Genomic DNA, 14,974 nt, shown 5'->3' on the forward strand with positions numbered 1-14,974 from the left:
GGCACTTTTTTTCCTTTTAAGTAAGCATTTGAACTCTCATTCTAGTATTCTGTAGTAAGATTTTGTTTTCTTGGTATACTGCTTAACTGGTTATATTGATAAGCTTCAGTTTAAGAAGGAAATAGAGTGCAATATGTATACGTATCATCACAATATTTCCAGAGTCACATACTAATCTGAATTGTCCGTGGATAAAATAACTAAACAATCTCATTTACTTAAAGATAATGAAGCCAACTCAAAATATCGATCTTAGAGGAAAGCCAAGTACAGTGAGGAAATAAGTCAGAACTCACGGTCGTACAGGGGACCAATGACAGAACCCCAGCTTCCAAAATATCACCCAACTACTTCATGTCACTATTAAGAAAGCAATTCCTTCATTTGGGTAGCACACAAGTTTAAGAATGCAAACACTGATTTGAAAACTAGAAGGTGGCAAGGACTTGAAATGAGTTATTTGTCGAGCTGCGGTTGGGTCAGGACCCTGTGCAGGTTAGGGAAGTTCTACCACTGAGCTACATCCTCAGCCCTGAAGTGATTAAAAAAAATATGCTGCATCCTTAATCGAATGTAGGAAGCTGTGAAATGCCGTTAGTGTCTCAGAGCCTTCAAAAGTGTATCTTTAATCCTTGTAGGATAAACGAGGAGTATTTATTAAAGAGTTATCGATAGTTTACATATATTTTGATATCTCTGTCACTAGAGAACTGTAATTTCAATACTAGACATATTTTTAAGACATTGATAAAAATAGAATCAGCTATCAAATTAGAAAAGCATGGTAGTACAATTTCTGGCTAGTATAATTTGCAATTGTCATACTTTTTTTCTTTCATGAATACAACATTTAATTTCACTTTTCCCCTACATTTCTGGTATTTTAAGTATGGCATGGATTACAGTCACTTTCTATTGAAACACAGACCTTTTATTTTTTGACATGATTGATTTGTTTTCAGATGAAAAGATTATGCAGATGAAAATACTTGAAAGATTCTATCTAGAGTCTAAGCCGGTAAAAGTCTCCTCTTAGTAAATCTGTGATCTAAGCTAGGTTACTTTCTCTTAAAAGAAAAAGACATCTACTGTATTCTTTGTTATGAGAAAAGTCTGATTTTATAAAATGTAACAACCATGCAAAAGATAGGGATATTTTGTTCTGAATATCCTCAGAAAATAGAAAGCTATGATAAGCTGAAATTTGAGACTAATGTAGGAAATGTTTCCATGTGCTAATTCATCATGACTTGCTTGTATAGGAACACATGCTGCATCAGAAGGTATAACATTTCTCTTTGGGGCTGTACCACTTGGGTCCACTGACTAGAACGAAACACAGAACTTGTCTGATGAGAACAATAGAAGAGACTGCGGGTGTTATAACACTATTTGAAAAGTCTACTTCTGTTGAAGGACATCAAAATACATACACAGGAAGAATTCTTTTTCAAGCTAAGAGTGGCGAAACAGAGTAGACTATGTAGAGAGCTAAGAATCTAATATATTCTCCTCAGGAACTAAAAGAGGAAAACAAGCTGACCAGGTTCATATTTCAAGTAGGAAGTAAATGAAAATTCTAAATAAACATGGATTGAAATGATCAATAGCTAGAAAATACAAATTAAATAGTCAATAACGATTGAATGGATTCTCATTTGTTAACGTTTCAGTGGCGAGGGAGAAACAGACGCTTCTCCTTTTAACTAGAAAAATGTTTTTGAAAAACCTTCCATTGAGGTGTGGCCAATGTAGAAGAACAATAGACTTGGTAGAAGAAAGGTGAAAGTCAGAAAAGGGGAAAGACATGTAAGAAAGTTAAAGAAAAATAGAGCCAAAGAACAGGACAGAAGGACAGAAGACGCAGAGCTGAGAGGCAGCGGAGACTCGAGGGCTGGGAGGAAAGATGGAGAAGCTGAGAGGATGAACGCCCAGGGCCTGGGGAGACACCAGGCTTGCTCGCACAGGCAAGACTCCTTTGTGTGTGCTCAGTCGGGATCCTGAGTTCATTTTTCCAGGTTTTCTCCTTATTGCTTGTGGTTATGCTCAGTGGTGTCTCAACAAAATCAAATAAGGTTAAACTTCATGAAGTTCATGAAGCTGTGTTCCCACTAGCTCCATTCACACGCTGGGGGCAGGAATAACCGTCCCATAGGCAGAGATACAAAGCTTAATCCGGAAGGAAGGCCTCAGGCTTTCAAATACACACAGATCCATCGCCAGCACTGCTCCTTTAGGCCTTCTTTTGCCACCAGCTATGCTTGATGAGATGCCAGAGCCCCGGGGGGGGGGGGGTAGGGGAGAGCCAGACTGGCCCATGACGGGCAGTCCAGCTGATGTAATGACCCTTCTTCCTTCCATCCACACGCTCAGCCTCCCCTTCTACTTTTCGAAAGACCTACAAACTCATTCACTTACTCCTTGGAAAACAAAAGTTGTAACGAGAACGTAGTGGACTGAGTAGGCCTGGTGGAGCTATAGTTTGAAGAAATTACAAACTAATGTCGCACCCATTCTATCCCTTCTGATGGTAGTTCATGGAAATAACATTGTAGTTTCTAAATTCAGCCTTGAAGTCAACCCAATTAAATCAGGGATGGCGCTCCAATTTTATTACCAAACCACACAAAGATAGCTAAGGAAAGAGACATGACAACTACAGCTGGACAGGTACAGTAGAGAAGAAATGAGTTCAGGAAGAAAGTGGACTTTGTCTCTGCTAGATTCCTAATGCCTTAGTCCTTAGGTTACTTACTTAAAACAACAACAACAAACCCCTAGAAAACAGAGTGTGCTGCAAAACCAACAATTTTTGTGACATTTTGTGTCCCTTTGTAACTGTTACTAGAGGATAAATCCTTTTTATCAGTTTATTTTAATTGTACCAAGTTTATTATAGTATTTCCATGCAAGCATAAAATGCTTGTTTTAAAATTCAAATTTGATCTAGCTGTAGTTTACAAGATGATTGATACTCTTAAAACTTTTATTATTATCTTGTATCTCATGTGATACTGAGATCTGAAACAAAAACTGTATTCATATTTAACTAGTGTTACAACACATACTTTATATTACAAACAGGATTTCAAAAATAGACACAAAATGTGTCAGAATAGAGCTCTGTTAGATAAAATGAAAAGACTCTGCTGATAATATATCTGAAAGTCAAGAAGATTCAACTTAGGCAAATCTCTTCTTGCTTTTACCTTTACCAGAAAATGTTACCAAAGAAAACTATTAAAGAGGGAGAAGAGCCCCTTCTCATTTCCTGAAGTCAGCTCTTGAATCTGGCTTGTCAGAAAAATCCACTGAGGCAGTCAAAGAAATGTTCTAAGATGTTTATAAAACTGCACTCTTGCATATAAACCATCTCTACGGACCCATGCCACGCATGTCTTGAAATAAAAGAAAGCTACTGAGACTATACTCAAGCCAAAGGCCAGTCTTATCAATCAGTTGTGGTGGATTTCTGTTACTACTTGATATTTTCTTTTTTTAAATAGAATTTACCAGTATAGGATCTTTAGGAAGTATTTTCTGCTGAATATTGCTTATTTATGGTAGAAAGTGAATTGTATTTGGAAAGCAACATCTTGTGCCTGAGATGCAAACCTTGATATCATCATCACAGACGGCTGATTTAAAAAAAAACAAACATAATAGAAAAAAAGAGGTCCCAAGGATAGAATATGTAAGATTGCTATATATAATTGTCACCTGACCAAAATACTGCACCAGAAAATACAATGTCTCATGTGTCTAGAGACCAAATCAAACTCATTCCTCTAACAGTCTTCTCCTGGTAGAAAACGCTCCTGTTGCCAGGCAGGAAGGGGTAATTTCTCAGTGAAAATGGGATGAATGAAGACTACAACAAAATTGACCTTTCTTATTCAGAGATATTGCATCATCTGAGTTTCTAGAATCCAAAAACCCAGAAGGATCAGAGATTTATTAGAGGTCTTGAAACTTGACTGTCTACTCTCCATCTAGACTCATTAGCTAAATACAGGCAAAATTAAATAGCGCTACATAAAAACTAGAGGGAAGTTGGTAATGTACCCAAGGCTTTGAAAGAACAGAAATGAATGACAAGGAGCAACGATGTTGCTTGAGGCGGGCGGGGACTGAGAGGGAGCCTGGCCCAGCCAGGAGCAACTGAACGGACACATCCACGTGGGAGCCAGGATGTTCTCAAATGCCAAACAGCACTATTTTAAAGCAGCCTTTGGAAATGCATGTTGTTGTGATGGATGACTAAGATTCGTCCATTTAGTCTCGGTGCGGTGTGTGCCTCTGTGTGAACACACACACACTAATGTTCAGGAAGCAATGGGCCTCCTTCAGAAGTTATGAGTTCACAGACTCTGACCTCGTGAATATTAGTCTGAGATTCCCCATAGGATCTCCAGAGACAATAAGGTGACTGCCTTAATAATCAAGCGGTTGTGATGGTGTCGTTAAAAACACCACCTACAGGTTTCCATGCACGCCCGCTCCATCTCCTTCACGACAGCCACTTTTACAGTTCACTATGCACACAGCATCCACTCCCTTCCTGAACTGCAAGGAACAGCACGTCACTTCAGTGCCCAGAGGCTTCCTCCGGCCTCAGAAAGAAGGTCAGCTGCCTTCTGGATGCACGGCTCTTCAGCGAGCCTCTAGAATATCATTTTGCACAGGGATGGCTAGAAGCACCAGGCTCCTGATAGGCTTGGCTCTTTCTCCCCTCGGGTCCTTCCTCTTGTTTGTGTCTCGCTTTGTTGTCTTTCCTTAGACCTAGCCATCATTGAAATTTTGTTATCCTTTGAGTTTCAACTCAAATGTCAGCATTCAAAAGACATTCTTTCAAAGCATTTATGAAGACCTGCAGTTCACTAGGAAACTTTGTGTACATGGCTGTATACATATTTACATCTACCATCGGTCTGTCTACCTACCTTCCTAATCAATCTAAAATGTTTTCCCTAGAAACAGCTGTGAGCTATGCGAAGGAACAAGAACCTTGGCACTGTGGACTATGCCCTGTCCTTTCACTACTCTTATCTAGAGCTGTGCCTAGCTGAGGCATAGGAAATACTAAATAAACATCTATAGGCTAAATTAATATTCCCCCAAATACTTCTGAAAGTGTCCCTAGCACTGCTATCTTTCGCTTCACATTCACCTCAACATTGCATCCCGTTTGACAGGCATTATTTCTTCATTCAAAACATGAGCAACCAGATCAGAAAGATTAAATGGTTATACCTAAAAATAATACATCTTATACTCAAGGAAAATCCCAGTCAAAATCTGAGCACATAGTCTTCTAAGCCCATGTGCTCACTTCTTACTTTATTCCACTTTTATCTCCCATACTAATCATCTTTTCCAATGATCACTTCAAAACCCATGCTATTTCAAGTTATTAGCAGGATATTAGCACTGCAGCAAAGGGAAAACATATCGATTGGGAGTCAGAATATATTATACCCGATTTGAACTATGTTGTTTGTAGATAAGCTTTTGCAAGGGCTTCAAGTATGGCTCACGTGGTCAGGCGCCAGCTCAGCGACCATGTGCCCGAGTTCAAACCCCATGACTTCATTCCTTACATTTATGCTAGAAAAATTGCTGTTTACAACCAACAACCCAATGCCTTATATTGACCTCAAACTTACTTTACAGTTTTTAAAAAATAGTTTAGAGTAGGATCCCTGATTAATTTTGGAAAACGCACAGGTTACTACGTTTACATAAAATTTTCCCAGAAATATGGAATAAGCAGAGTCTTCAGGCTAGGGAACTGTTCTGTTTCACTACACATTCATTGTAACAACCGATGACAAATCAAAGCAAATTATTTGACTGGGTGGCAGGCGAAACAGGTGAGAAGGGAAAACAACATGGAGAGTTTGGTCTTCTTCCTCCTCTTCTACTGCCACCCCAAGAACTGATGGCACGTGGAATCTTCCTTGCCTCTGGCCCCTTTGCTTACTTATTTGTTTAACTGGAAAGGTGATGTAAAGAGGGCTCACAGGGACATATGTCAGGCAGTGAGTACATTCCTTTTTGAACAGCTTCACCTCCTCCCTCGTTTTTTGCCCAGGTTTTCCCTCCCCCCTCCCCTTCCCCGCAGGTTGTCTAGTTCATTTTCAACAGAGTGTGCAATGAGTAGCACCGCAGCATTTGTTCACCCTGTGTCCCCCCATTTCTGTGCTCCCCCTTCCCACCTCCCAAACAGATAAACTTACATACAAGACAAAAGGTACAGATATCAGAAACAGAGACAAAGGAGAAAAAAACAACCCCCAAACCCAAACAAAATAACCACAAGGCTCTTGCTTCCATTCCTTGGAGTTCATTTGGATAAACATCATTTTTATATGAGCATACGCACATAGCTATTGAGCCTCTGTGATCCTCTCTGAAGCATAAAATCCTCCTGTGGTCTCACTGTGGGAATGTTTAGAGTTCAAATATATATATGGTCCTTTACCATTCATTGCATTTCTTTGTAGATTTATAGGTACATTCTAATTATTACAAATGAGGGAAACCATGCAACCCCTGTCTCTCTGAGTCTGGCTTACTTTGCCTAATGTAATTTTTTCCAACTCTTTCCATTTCCTTATACCCATTCCATTTTTCTGCCACCACTCACCCTTTACGTTTTGTGGTTAACCGATCTTTTCAGGCTTTATCAGCATCCTCCAGTTTTGTGACGTAGAGTCTTTTCTGTCTGAAGAGAAAGAGAAAAGAAATATGCCGAGCCCAGTCAGCACCCCTAAGGATGTGTGCATGAGTGTACATGGCCCTTAGGTCATTTAGGGACGCATGATACAGCAGTCCCTGCGCAGGTTATTTGCACTGGAATATCGCAGTGGCAAATTTCAGAGAATCTCAGAGTATGTCTGGGAATAAAGTAAGATGAAATATCTGCAGATGGTAAACTTGTATGGCAAATAAGTGTATGTTCAAAGATAGGTAAAATAAGAAAAAATAGACTTAAAAATGTAGGCACAGTTATGTAAATTGCTTTCCATTTGTGCCTAATCTCTATATGGCATAGGAACAATTATGCACAGGAATAAATGTATTCTAAACTTAACTTTGTTTGATTGGTGGCAAAAATCTTTAGAAACAATCATTTAGGTAATTTTAGTTCTATTCTTTGTTTTGCTTTGTTTTGTTTTGTTGCTAGTTGTGGGGCTTGGACTCAGGGCCTGAGCACTGTCGCTGGCTTCTTTTTGCTCAAGGCTAGCACTCTACCACTTGAGCCACAGCGCCACTTCTGGCCATTTTCTATATATGTGGTGCTGAGGAATTGAACCTAGGGCTTCATGTAGACGAGGCAAGCTCTCTACCACTAGGCCACATTCCCAGCCCCTAGTTCGATTCTTATATAGTTCTCTATTAGCAATCTAAAACTTAATGGATGGAAAATGATGCAAATATTTAGTGAGTTGATCTCTTTCTTCATGGCACTGTATCATACAAAATAAAGCCAATCGGCAGCTCCTAATTCACTGAGTAATTTTGCAAAGCTAGATATCAGGGGGATTTCTCTTAATGTGCAGGGTAATTCTGCCCCACATTCAAGAAACAGGTATTTATGATAAAGATCTCCAGGAGAGCTGATTCAAGCTGTGTAGCAAGTGTGCATAAGTGCAGTCAGGATTATCATTTCACAAATTAAAAACATAACACCAAAAAGCCCGAAAAGAATTGCTATAAAGTCATATGTAGTGACACATGAGTATCATCCCTGACTTGGGAGACTTAGGAAGTAATGTAATTTTTATTATTAATTTATTTATTGTCAAAGTGGTATACAGAGAGGGGTCCCAGGTTCATATGTAAGGCAGGGAGTATATTTCTTGTCCAACTTGTTGCCTCCTCCCTCATTTTTCCTCCCACATTCCCTCCTCCCCAGTTTCCTCTTCCCCAAGTTGTACAGTTGGCTTACAGCATATTGTTTTGTAAGTGTTGCTGTTGAATTGGTTCACCTTTTACCCTTTGTCTCTCCATTTTGATGTTCCCCTTCCCCTTCCCCTAGTTCTCATAAACGTATATACAGGGTACCAAAATACCCAGGGTACCAAAATCATTTGCAGTGACATCAGACTTTAATTCCATCACATTATTAACTTCTATAGGATATGGATTATAAATCATAGAGAACTAAAACTGAGCCTTGGATGACGAGGTTGCAAAAAGCACAATAAGAACACTTGATTTGACCAAGACTTATATGTTGGAAGATAAATTAAATATGAATTTTTCTGACCATAGTTAAAGCAGCAATTAATTGGAAGGGATTTATGTATAAATAAGAAGCAGCAATCTTATTCCTAATAAGGGGCGTATTTGGTATGAAAAAATTTACAGTGGAAATATGCTCAAAGCTCTCCTATCCGTTGTGGGGTTTTATTTGTCCTTATCTGATGGTAAGTGTATATCTTATAATCTCAAAGAAAATCCAAGTGATAGCTTTATTGCTTCATATAGAAATGAAATGCCAAAAGAGGAGGAGAAAATCACCTGTATCTTGTATATGTAGCTCTTGTGAATAAGTGATAGAGGCTTGTTTTTTTCATGATTGTTTTTAAAATTGAAAAATGTTTCTAATATTCTAGTTAAATGCCAGCCAAGGTAAAGATGAGTACCAAAAATCCATGGGGCTAGAGAGAGAGGGCTAGGGCAGATGGTTACATGTTGGGGAAATTTAGGAAGAAGTAGAACAGGAACACTTTCAGAGGAAGATGGAGGAGGAGTTGAAATGGATGGCTGAAAACTCTGCCATCAAAGGAATTTATTGTTTCTGTATAGAATTGTGTTTACAATATCCTATCTTGTGCCAGGGATGCAAATGCCCTGGAGTTTCTGGGCTGTTATTTCTCAGAGCTAAGGTGAAAATTACATGGCCTTCCTTCTCATTCTCGCCCTTCAACAAATGGTTCCCTTTTATGCAGTCACTTTTCTTTTTCTTGGTGAGTGATTGTATTTCTGTGAAAATGTCCATGCTGAATTGTTACAGAACCACAATAAAAGTGTTTTATTAATATATATACATATATATATATATATGCCATCAAAGGCTAATATAATTAAAAAAAAACCCACAATATAAAAAATACATCGAACATGAAACAGAATCTATGACACAATCTGTTTGCCTTATCCTCAAAATTAACAATACATTTGTTGTCCCCTATTTCCCCTGGGGTTAATTTGGATAATTTAGTTACAATTTACTACAAGAAAATGATTGTTTCTAAGACATGCTTTCGAGGTCTTTAACAGTTAACAAAGCTTGCTAAAGTCTATGATATGATTCCCAAGAGCAGCCTACGTGTGCCTGGGGAATCCAGGTAAAAATATTTAAAGTGTATTACTCTGCTAACATATTTTTATTACCACATGAAGTGGTTGGGAACCATTCGAGCAAGAGTGTCTCTTCTTGAAGAATTCATTAAGACGCATACATTTGCCCCCAACCCCAACGCGGTACAGAAGCTTCAGTTCTCCACTGAAAATAGTGCCTGTGAGATTTCCAGTGTAAGCAGTAAATGATCAAGACCATACAGCGAACCAATTTTGGAAATAGCTCATCAAAGCCAATGAATTTCCCATTCGGGTGTGAGGGTGTGGTGGTGAGATCTCAGAAGGGACTTGTGAAACACTCACTGGCCCCATTTCCTGCTCCATCAGAACGCGTGACCGAGGTGAAGACTGACATTTTCGTCACCAGCTTTGGACCTGTTTCCGACCATGATATGGTGAGTGATGGCAACTTTAGTTCTTTGGAGTTTGTTTTTAAATTTAAGTTTTGAGGGGGAAGTGTAGACTGAGTATTTGTGGGGAACAATTTGTGTATGGAACTCTCTGTGAAGGCTGGTTTGTGTCTCTGCTTCTGCGCGTCTAGTATCTAATCTGGAGCAGAATGTTTTTGCGAGTGGTGTGTGTGTGTGTGTGTGTGTGTGTGTGTGTGTGTGTGTGTGTGTGTGTCATTTGCTTCCCAGATAAATCAACCCTGCTAGGCTTCCTTCTTCTCTATCCTTTCAATGGCTGCCTAGTCTTTGTTTCCATCCTACAGGGCATACAACGTCAGGACTTAGGAGGCTAAGTTGAGGCAAAGGTACTGTTTCCTGGGCACAGGACAGCCGCTCATTCTGTGGTATCTGAATGATTATTTTTGCTATTAAAGTTGAGGGAAGACTTGACCAGAATTCGAGAAACAGGGATGATAAACCACTCTAGTAGGAAATGTTCTGCTTCACTGCAAAAAGTTCATCCAATTATGACCAAAAGTGGGAATAAAATGATATATATCATAGATATATAATATATATATATATATATATTCCTTTTTTACCTAAGACAAAATAAGTCCACATGAATTTGTAGTCTACCAGATGGGAGCTGATAAATCAGTAGAACTTTGCAGATATTCTGTGTTTCTGAATTTGTAACAGTCAAACTACTATAAGCAAAATGTCATAAAGAAGCAATGAAGACATTCCACTATGAATATTTCACAGATCTAGCAAATGAACTTTTAAAAAATGTCCTTATGTTAGCAGTTAGTCGAAAAGTCTTGATTAGAAGGTAGCTCAGACTGACTCAAATGAAAGTTGCAGAATCATTCTGGCTTAAGGGTGAAGTCCATTTGCCATGTCTGGCCTCCATCTAGCTCAGAAACCACGTTCCCTTGGCTCTCACTGGTTTGCCGTGTGAACTACCTGCTTTCTCTAAGGTAGCAGCACTGGCTACAGGATTCAGTTGCCAGATCTTGGGCAAATCCACTGCAATTCCAACATTCTCTCAATGTTTATGATGGTTTCCTGTGCCAGTAAGGTTGTTAGGAATTTAAATGAGATATGTACATCAAGAATCTATCAGTAGTATTTAATAAAACGTAGCTGGTATTGCTTTTGCCTTTATTGTTTCTATGATTCCCCATTCTTCTGGAAGTTTCCTCTCTGTATTCATCTATTTTCATCTTTATTTTTATTTCATCTTTATTTTTACAAAGGCCTAAACTGAAGCCCAAATGCCTAGTAAAACCATTTTTTTTTAGTAAATATAATAGCAAACTAACTTTGCCTTTTCCATTCTAATTACATTTATTGACCATAAAACACATTTAGGCTTTTGGCTACATACCCAGTAGTGTTTGATCATTATTTTTCTTATCTCAGATCAAACCAGAAAATGGAAAATAATGCCAAAAATTGTAAAGTCATACCCATCTCACGAATTTCATAGTATTAGTGCACTTCGGGCTTAGGTTGATTATTGAATTACTTACTTGATGACAAGTGTAGGAGCCTGTATTATTAAAAAAAATAAACATCAAGGTCTTATTGAGGGCCTCAATAAATTAAACCTTCATTCCTGACTGTTGAGAAAGAATAGAATCAAGTCTTGGGAAAGTAGATATCATTTTTCTCTAATAATTTGATCTCCGTCTCTGGCATCTGGTAAGGTGCTTCACAAAACAGAGCAACCTGCACTTTCAAAGGAGGCAAGAAGGCAGTGTGTTGTGTAAGCCACTTGGGATCAAACCATTTTCTCCTGAGCGGGCGTCGGAGCCCATGCGTACCCTCTTTGCTGCTTGGGAGGCTGAGATCAAGAGGATCTTAGCTTGAGGCTAGCCCTAGCAAAAAAATTCACAAGGCCCCTCCCCCCCCATCTCAATAGCAACACCAGCAACAACAAAGCTATGGGTGCTAGAACATGCCTGTAATGGTCAGTGTCCAGGACAGTCTGCGTAAGAGGCAAGACTCTATCTCAAAACCAACCAGAGAGAGCTAAGAGGCTTGGAGGCAGAGCTCAAGGGGTAGCTGGCCTGACTAGTGAGCATGAAGCCGGGTTCAAACCCCAGGGCTGTCAAGCCTTTCTCTTCCCTTGAAGAGAATTTGTCTCCGATACGTTGCGATTTCAGGATCAGTGAGATTCATTGGTCTCAGAAGGACGGTGCGCGGTAGGAGCTGTGGCAGTTCCTCACCTCGTGGGCTTCCTACACGCCTGACGTTCCACGCGCAGCCTGGTCCAGCATGAGATGCGAGTCACAGACAGGGTCCACGCCTGTCCCGCCCCCTGCCTGACCCTCCCGAAGCAGACAAGGCTCCACTTCTTCCTCTCAAAGGACCGAATTAGGCACCGGCCTGCAACTGAAGCGGCAGTGACCCTGCCCCCATCACCTCGCCACGCTGTAGAAGATTAATCACGGAAACCCCACTACCCTGGGAGGATCACGGATTCAAGAAAAGGAGCAGTATGATGTAGAGGCAATCAGAATCAAAATGATAAAGCTATTTTTTTTTCAAAATGGGAAAAAGCACTGTTTATTTTGAATAAAATACCTAATTAATAAACACTAGGAACAGCATCTACCACAACTGAATGTGTAATGTAACCCCACTTTCTAGCCCTCATTGTAAAGCCTTTCAGCCACGCCTAATTCTTACCCACTCTCGCCAGAATAGAGTGACCCACTAGCGAACTGTGGCAACAACAACCCAGACTATCCATCCATCCCCACGGACTCCGGGCCTCCCAAGACCTCCCACTTCATCTGGAATAGAAAACGAAATGAGGCCAGCTCCTTAAGTTTATTTTAAAAACCATTAATTGGCTATCAAACAGCAAATTCCCAGGGCACTAAGTTCTGACAGAAATATCCAGACAGCTCAGTGATCCGGCCTTGTTTTCTAGAGTGCTTAAAATGTGCTCAGTCGAGGCACGCAGATGGCGGTGTGCGGGGGAGTGGGAACACTTCAGAATGAGATGGAGACACAGAGATGTGTCGTCCTGGATCTTCAGAAGAAAGCTCACATTCTCCCAGGACCCTTTCTCTCCTGCGCTGGGGATGGAACTCTGAAATCTGACCCTATTCTTTAGCACAACTTTCTGTTTGCTCAGACTCTTGCATGACGTCTCCTAATTTGCACTCTTCTTTCACCTTTGTTATCACAGACATCTCACGTTCTTCAGGTTTCCTACCCTACAGCTTTTCTGGAGAAGTCTCATTCTTTGATTTCAGCTGCATAGAAATCGCACACAAACTTTGGTCATCAACATAACTCGAGAGATAACTTATGGACTACAAACTTTACTAAGAGTTTCCTGGGTTCTAGGCATTCATCCAGCTGTTCTCCAGCATGAACTCACTTCTTATTACAGTCAAGTTGATTCTCTCCATTTCCCAGGTTAGGGAACAGAGCCCTCGTGAGAGCATCCGGAGTGCCCGAGGGGTGAATTCTCTAGAATCTCTGTCCATAATAACTCAACCCTGGCGCCTCACTTCTCGTCCAGCTCCATGGAGAAGGGGTCTGACCCAAGTTGCCAGATACCAAATCTGTTTTTAATCTACTGAGCAATGAATAGTGTCTACTGGGGCAGGGTCATGCTCTGCCCATAGCCAGCCACTGCCACCTAATAGCTGCTAAGGCGACCACACAAGGACAGTTCTCAGCATCGGCAGCTCAGCAGGTGCACTGCCAGATGCTGGTGGCTCATGCCTGTCATCCTCGCTACTCAAACGGCTGAGATCTGAGGATCACTGTTCAAAGCCAGCCCGGCAGCAAAGTCTGTAACACGCTTTTCTTCAATTAACCACCAGAAAACTAGAAGTGGCAGTGTGGCTCAAGTGGCAGAGTGCTAATCTTGAGCAAAAGCAGCTCAGGGACAGCGCCTAGGCCTGAGTCCAAACCCCACGACTGACCAAAAATAAATAAATAAATACATACATACATATGTACTATTTTATATATATATTACTCTTGGTTAGGCTGGGACTGGTCCTCAATAGTGTTATTCAACTCTTCTGCTTTTAAAGGAGGGAAAATTAGAGAGAGCTTTACTTCATAGTGTTGCTGTGTGCACCTGTGTGTATGTGTGTATACATGCACAAGGGGGCAGAGGAATAGATAAAGGGGGTGACAGGCTACTGTATGTAGCATTTGAGGAGAGAACATATGAAATGAAATCAAGAATTGCATTGTGTGCCAGTAGCGCGGGCAAGCGGGGTTGAGGTCAACACGCCAAACCTGTATCCATCAGGCCTTCGTTAAGTCCTCATTCTGTTATGAATCATTGTCTTTGAGATAGGGATAACATATCTATATTCAGTTTATTTTATAGTCCCACTTTATTATTTTCAACCCAGATTCTTAGAAGAAACAGACAAAGGAAACAATCGTTTAGATCCGTAGGAATCTAGCCAACTTAGACACATTTGCAATCTTGATTTATAAGCTGCCATTTTCCTGGACTACCGAGCAGATTCACCAGCTCCATTGGAGAGCAAGTCAAACGTGTGTGGCTAGGTCTTGACTAATGGCACTATCATCACCTCTCGTGTCCCCTAAGTCTATCTCTTGTTCAGAGGAAGAGAAAATGCCCGGCCCAGTTAGAGCCATCCACCTGCTCCCCTGACCGAGCAACACTGTCACATCGTGTCACCCCCTGATCCTCCCGCCCCTCCTGCACCCCAAACCCTCTCCTCCAAGCTTGTCACATCCACCCCGAGTGCCTCTGACAGCACTCAGGGCGAAATGGCTTCTCCCTCTGCTGAATTTAATGATGCTTAGCAAATGTTTGCTGTGTGTAAATTCCAGTCATGGATCACAGTGACGTGCACCCTGACAACTCCAGACAGAAAATCCTAAGAAACCAGGCCACTTGTGCGGCCTACGTCAACAGAATGGCATCAGGTGGTTCCTGTGCCGCTCAGTAATTAGCGCTCTGCCTGGCACGTTCCACACCACCCACAAGCCATGCCGCCTCCTCCACCATCTCGTGGGTCCGGCCACAGGCGAGCCCTTCGTTCGGTCCCTACCTGATCGTCCTTCATCCCCAGGAAAGAGACAGCTAGGGAGAGTCATTCCCACTCAACACTGCGAAGGTCCTCACAGAGGTGTGCGTGAGGCGGAAAAGCTGCTTTCAGGTGCACCAGGGGTTGGAGGATTCAAATCTTGTG

At 41.0% G+C, this 14,974-nt stretch overlaps 1 protein-coding gene across 1 annotated transcript in view; it reads left to right on the top strand.

Annotated features, from left to right (window-relative positions):
- Positions 1–14,974, top strand: part of Gabra1 (gamma-aminobutyric acid type A receptor subunit alpha1) — a 47,626-nt gene that overhangs the window by 6,220 nt on the left and 26,432 nt on the right. The window contains exon 4 of the mRNA XM_048334249.1: positions 9,700–9,767. Within this exon, the coding sequence (XP_048190206.1) occupies positions 9,700–9,767 (68 nt within the window). The remainder of the gene's footprint in view (positions 1–9,699; positions 9,768–14,974) is intronic.

The sequence above is a fragment of the Perognathus longimembris genome, chromosome 25, assembly GCF_023159225.1.
Source record: "Perognathus longimembris pacificus isolate PPM17 chromosome 25, ASM2315922v1, whole genome shotgun sequence".
NCBI lineage: Eukaryota > Metazoa > Chordata > Mammalia > Rodentia > Heteromyidae > Perognathus > Perognathus longimembris.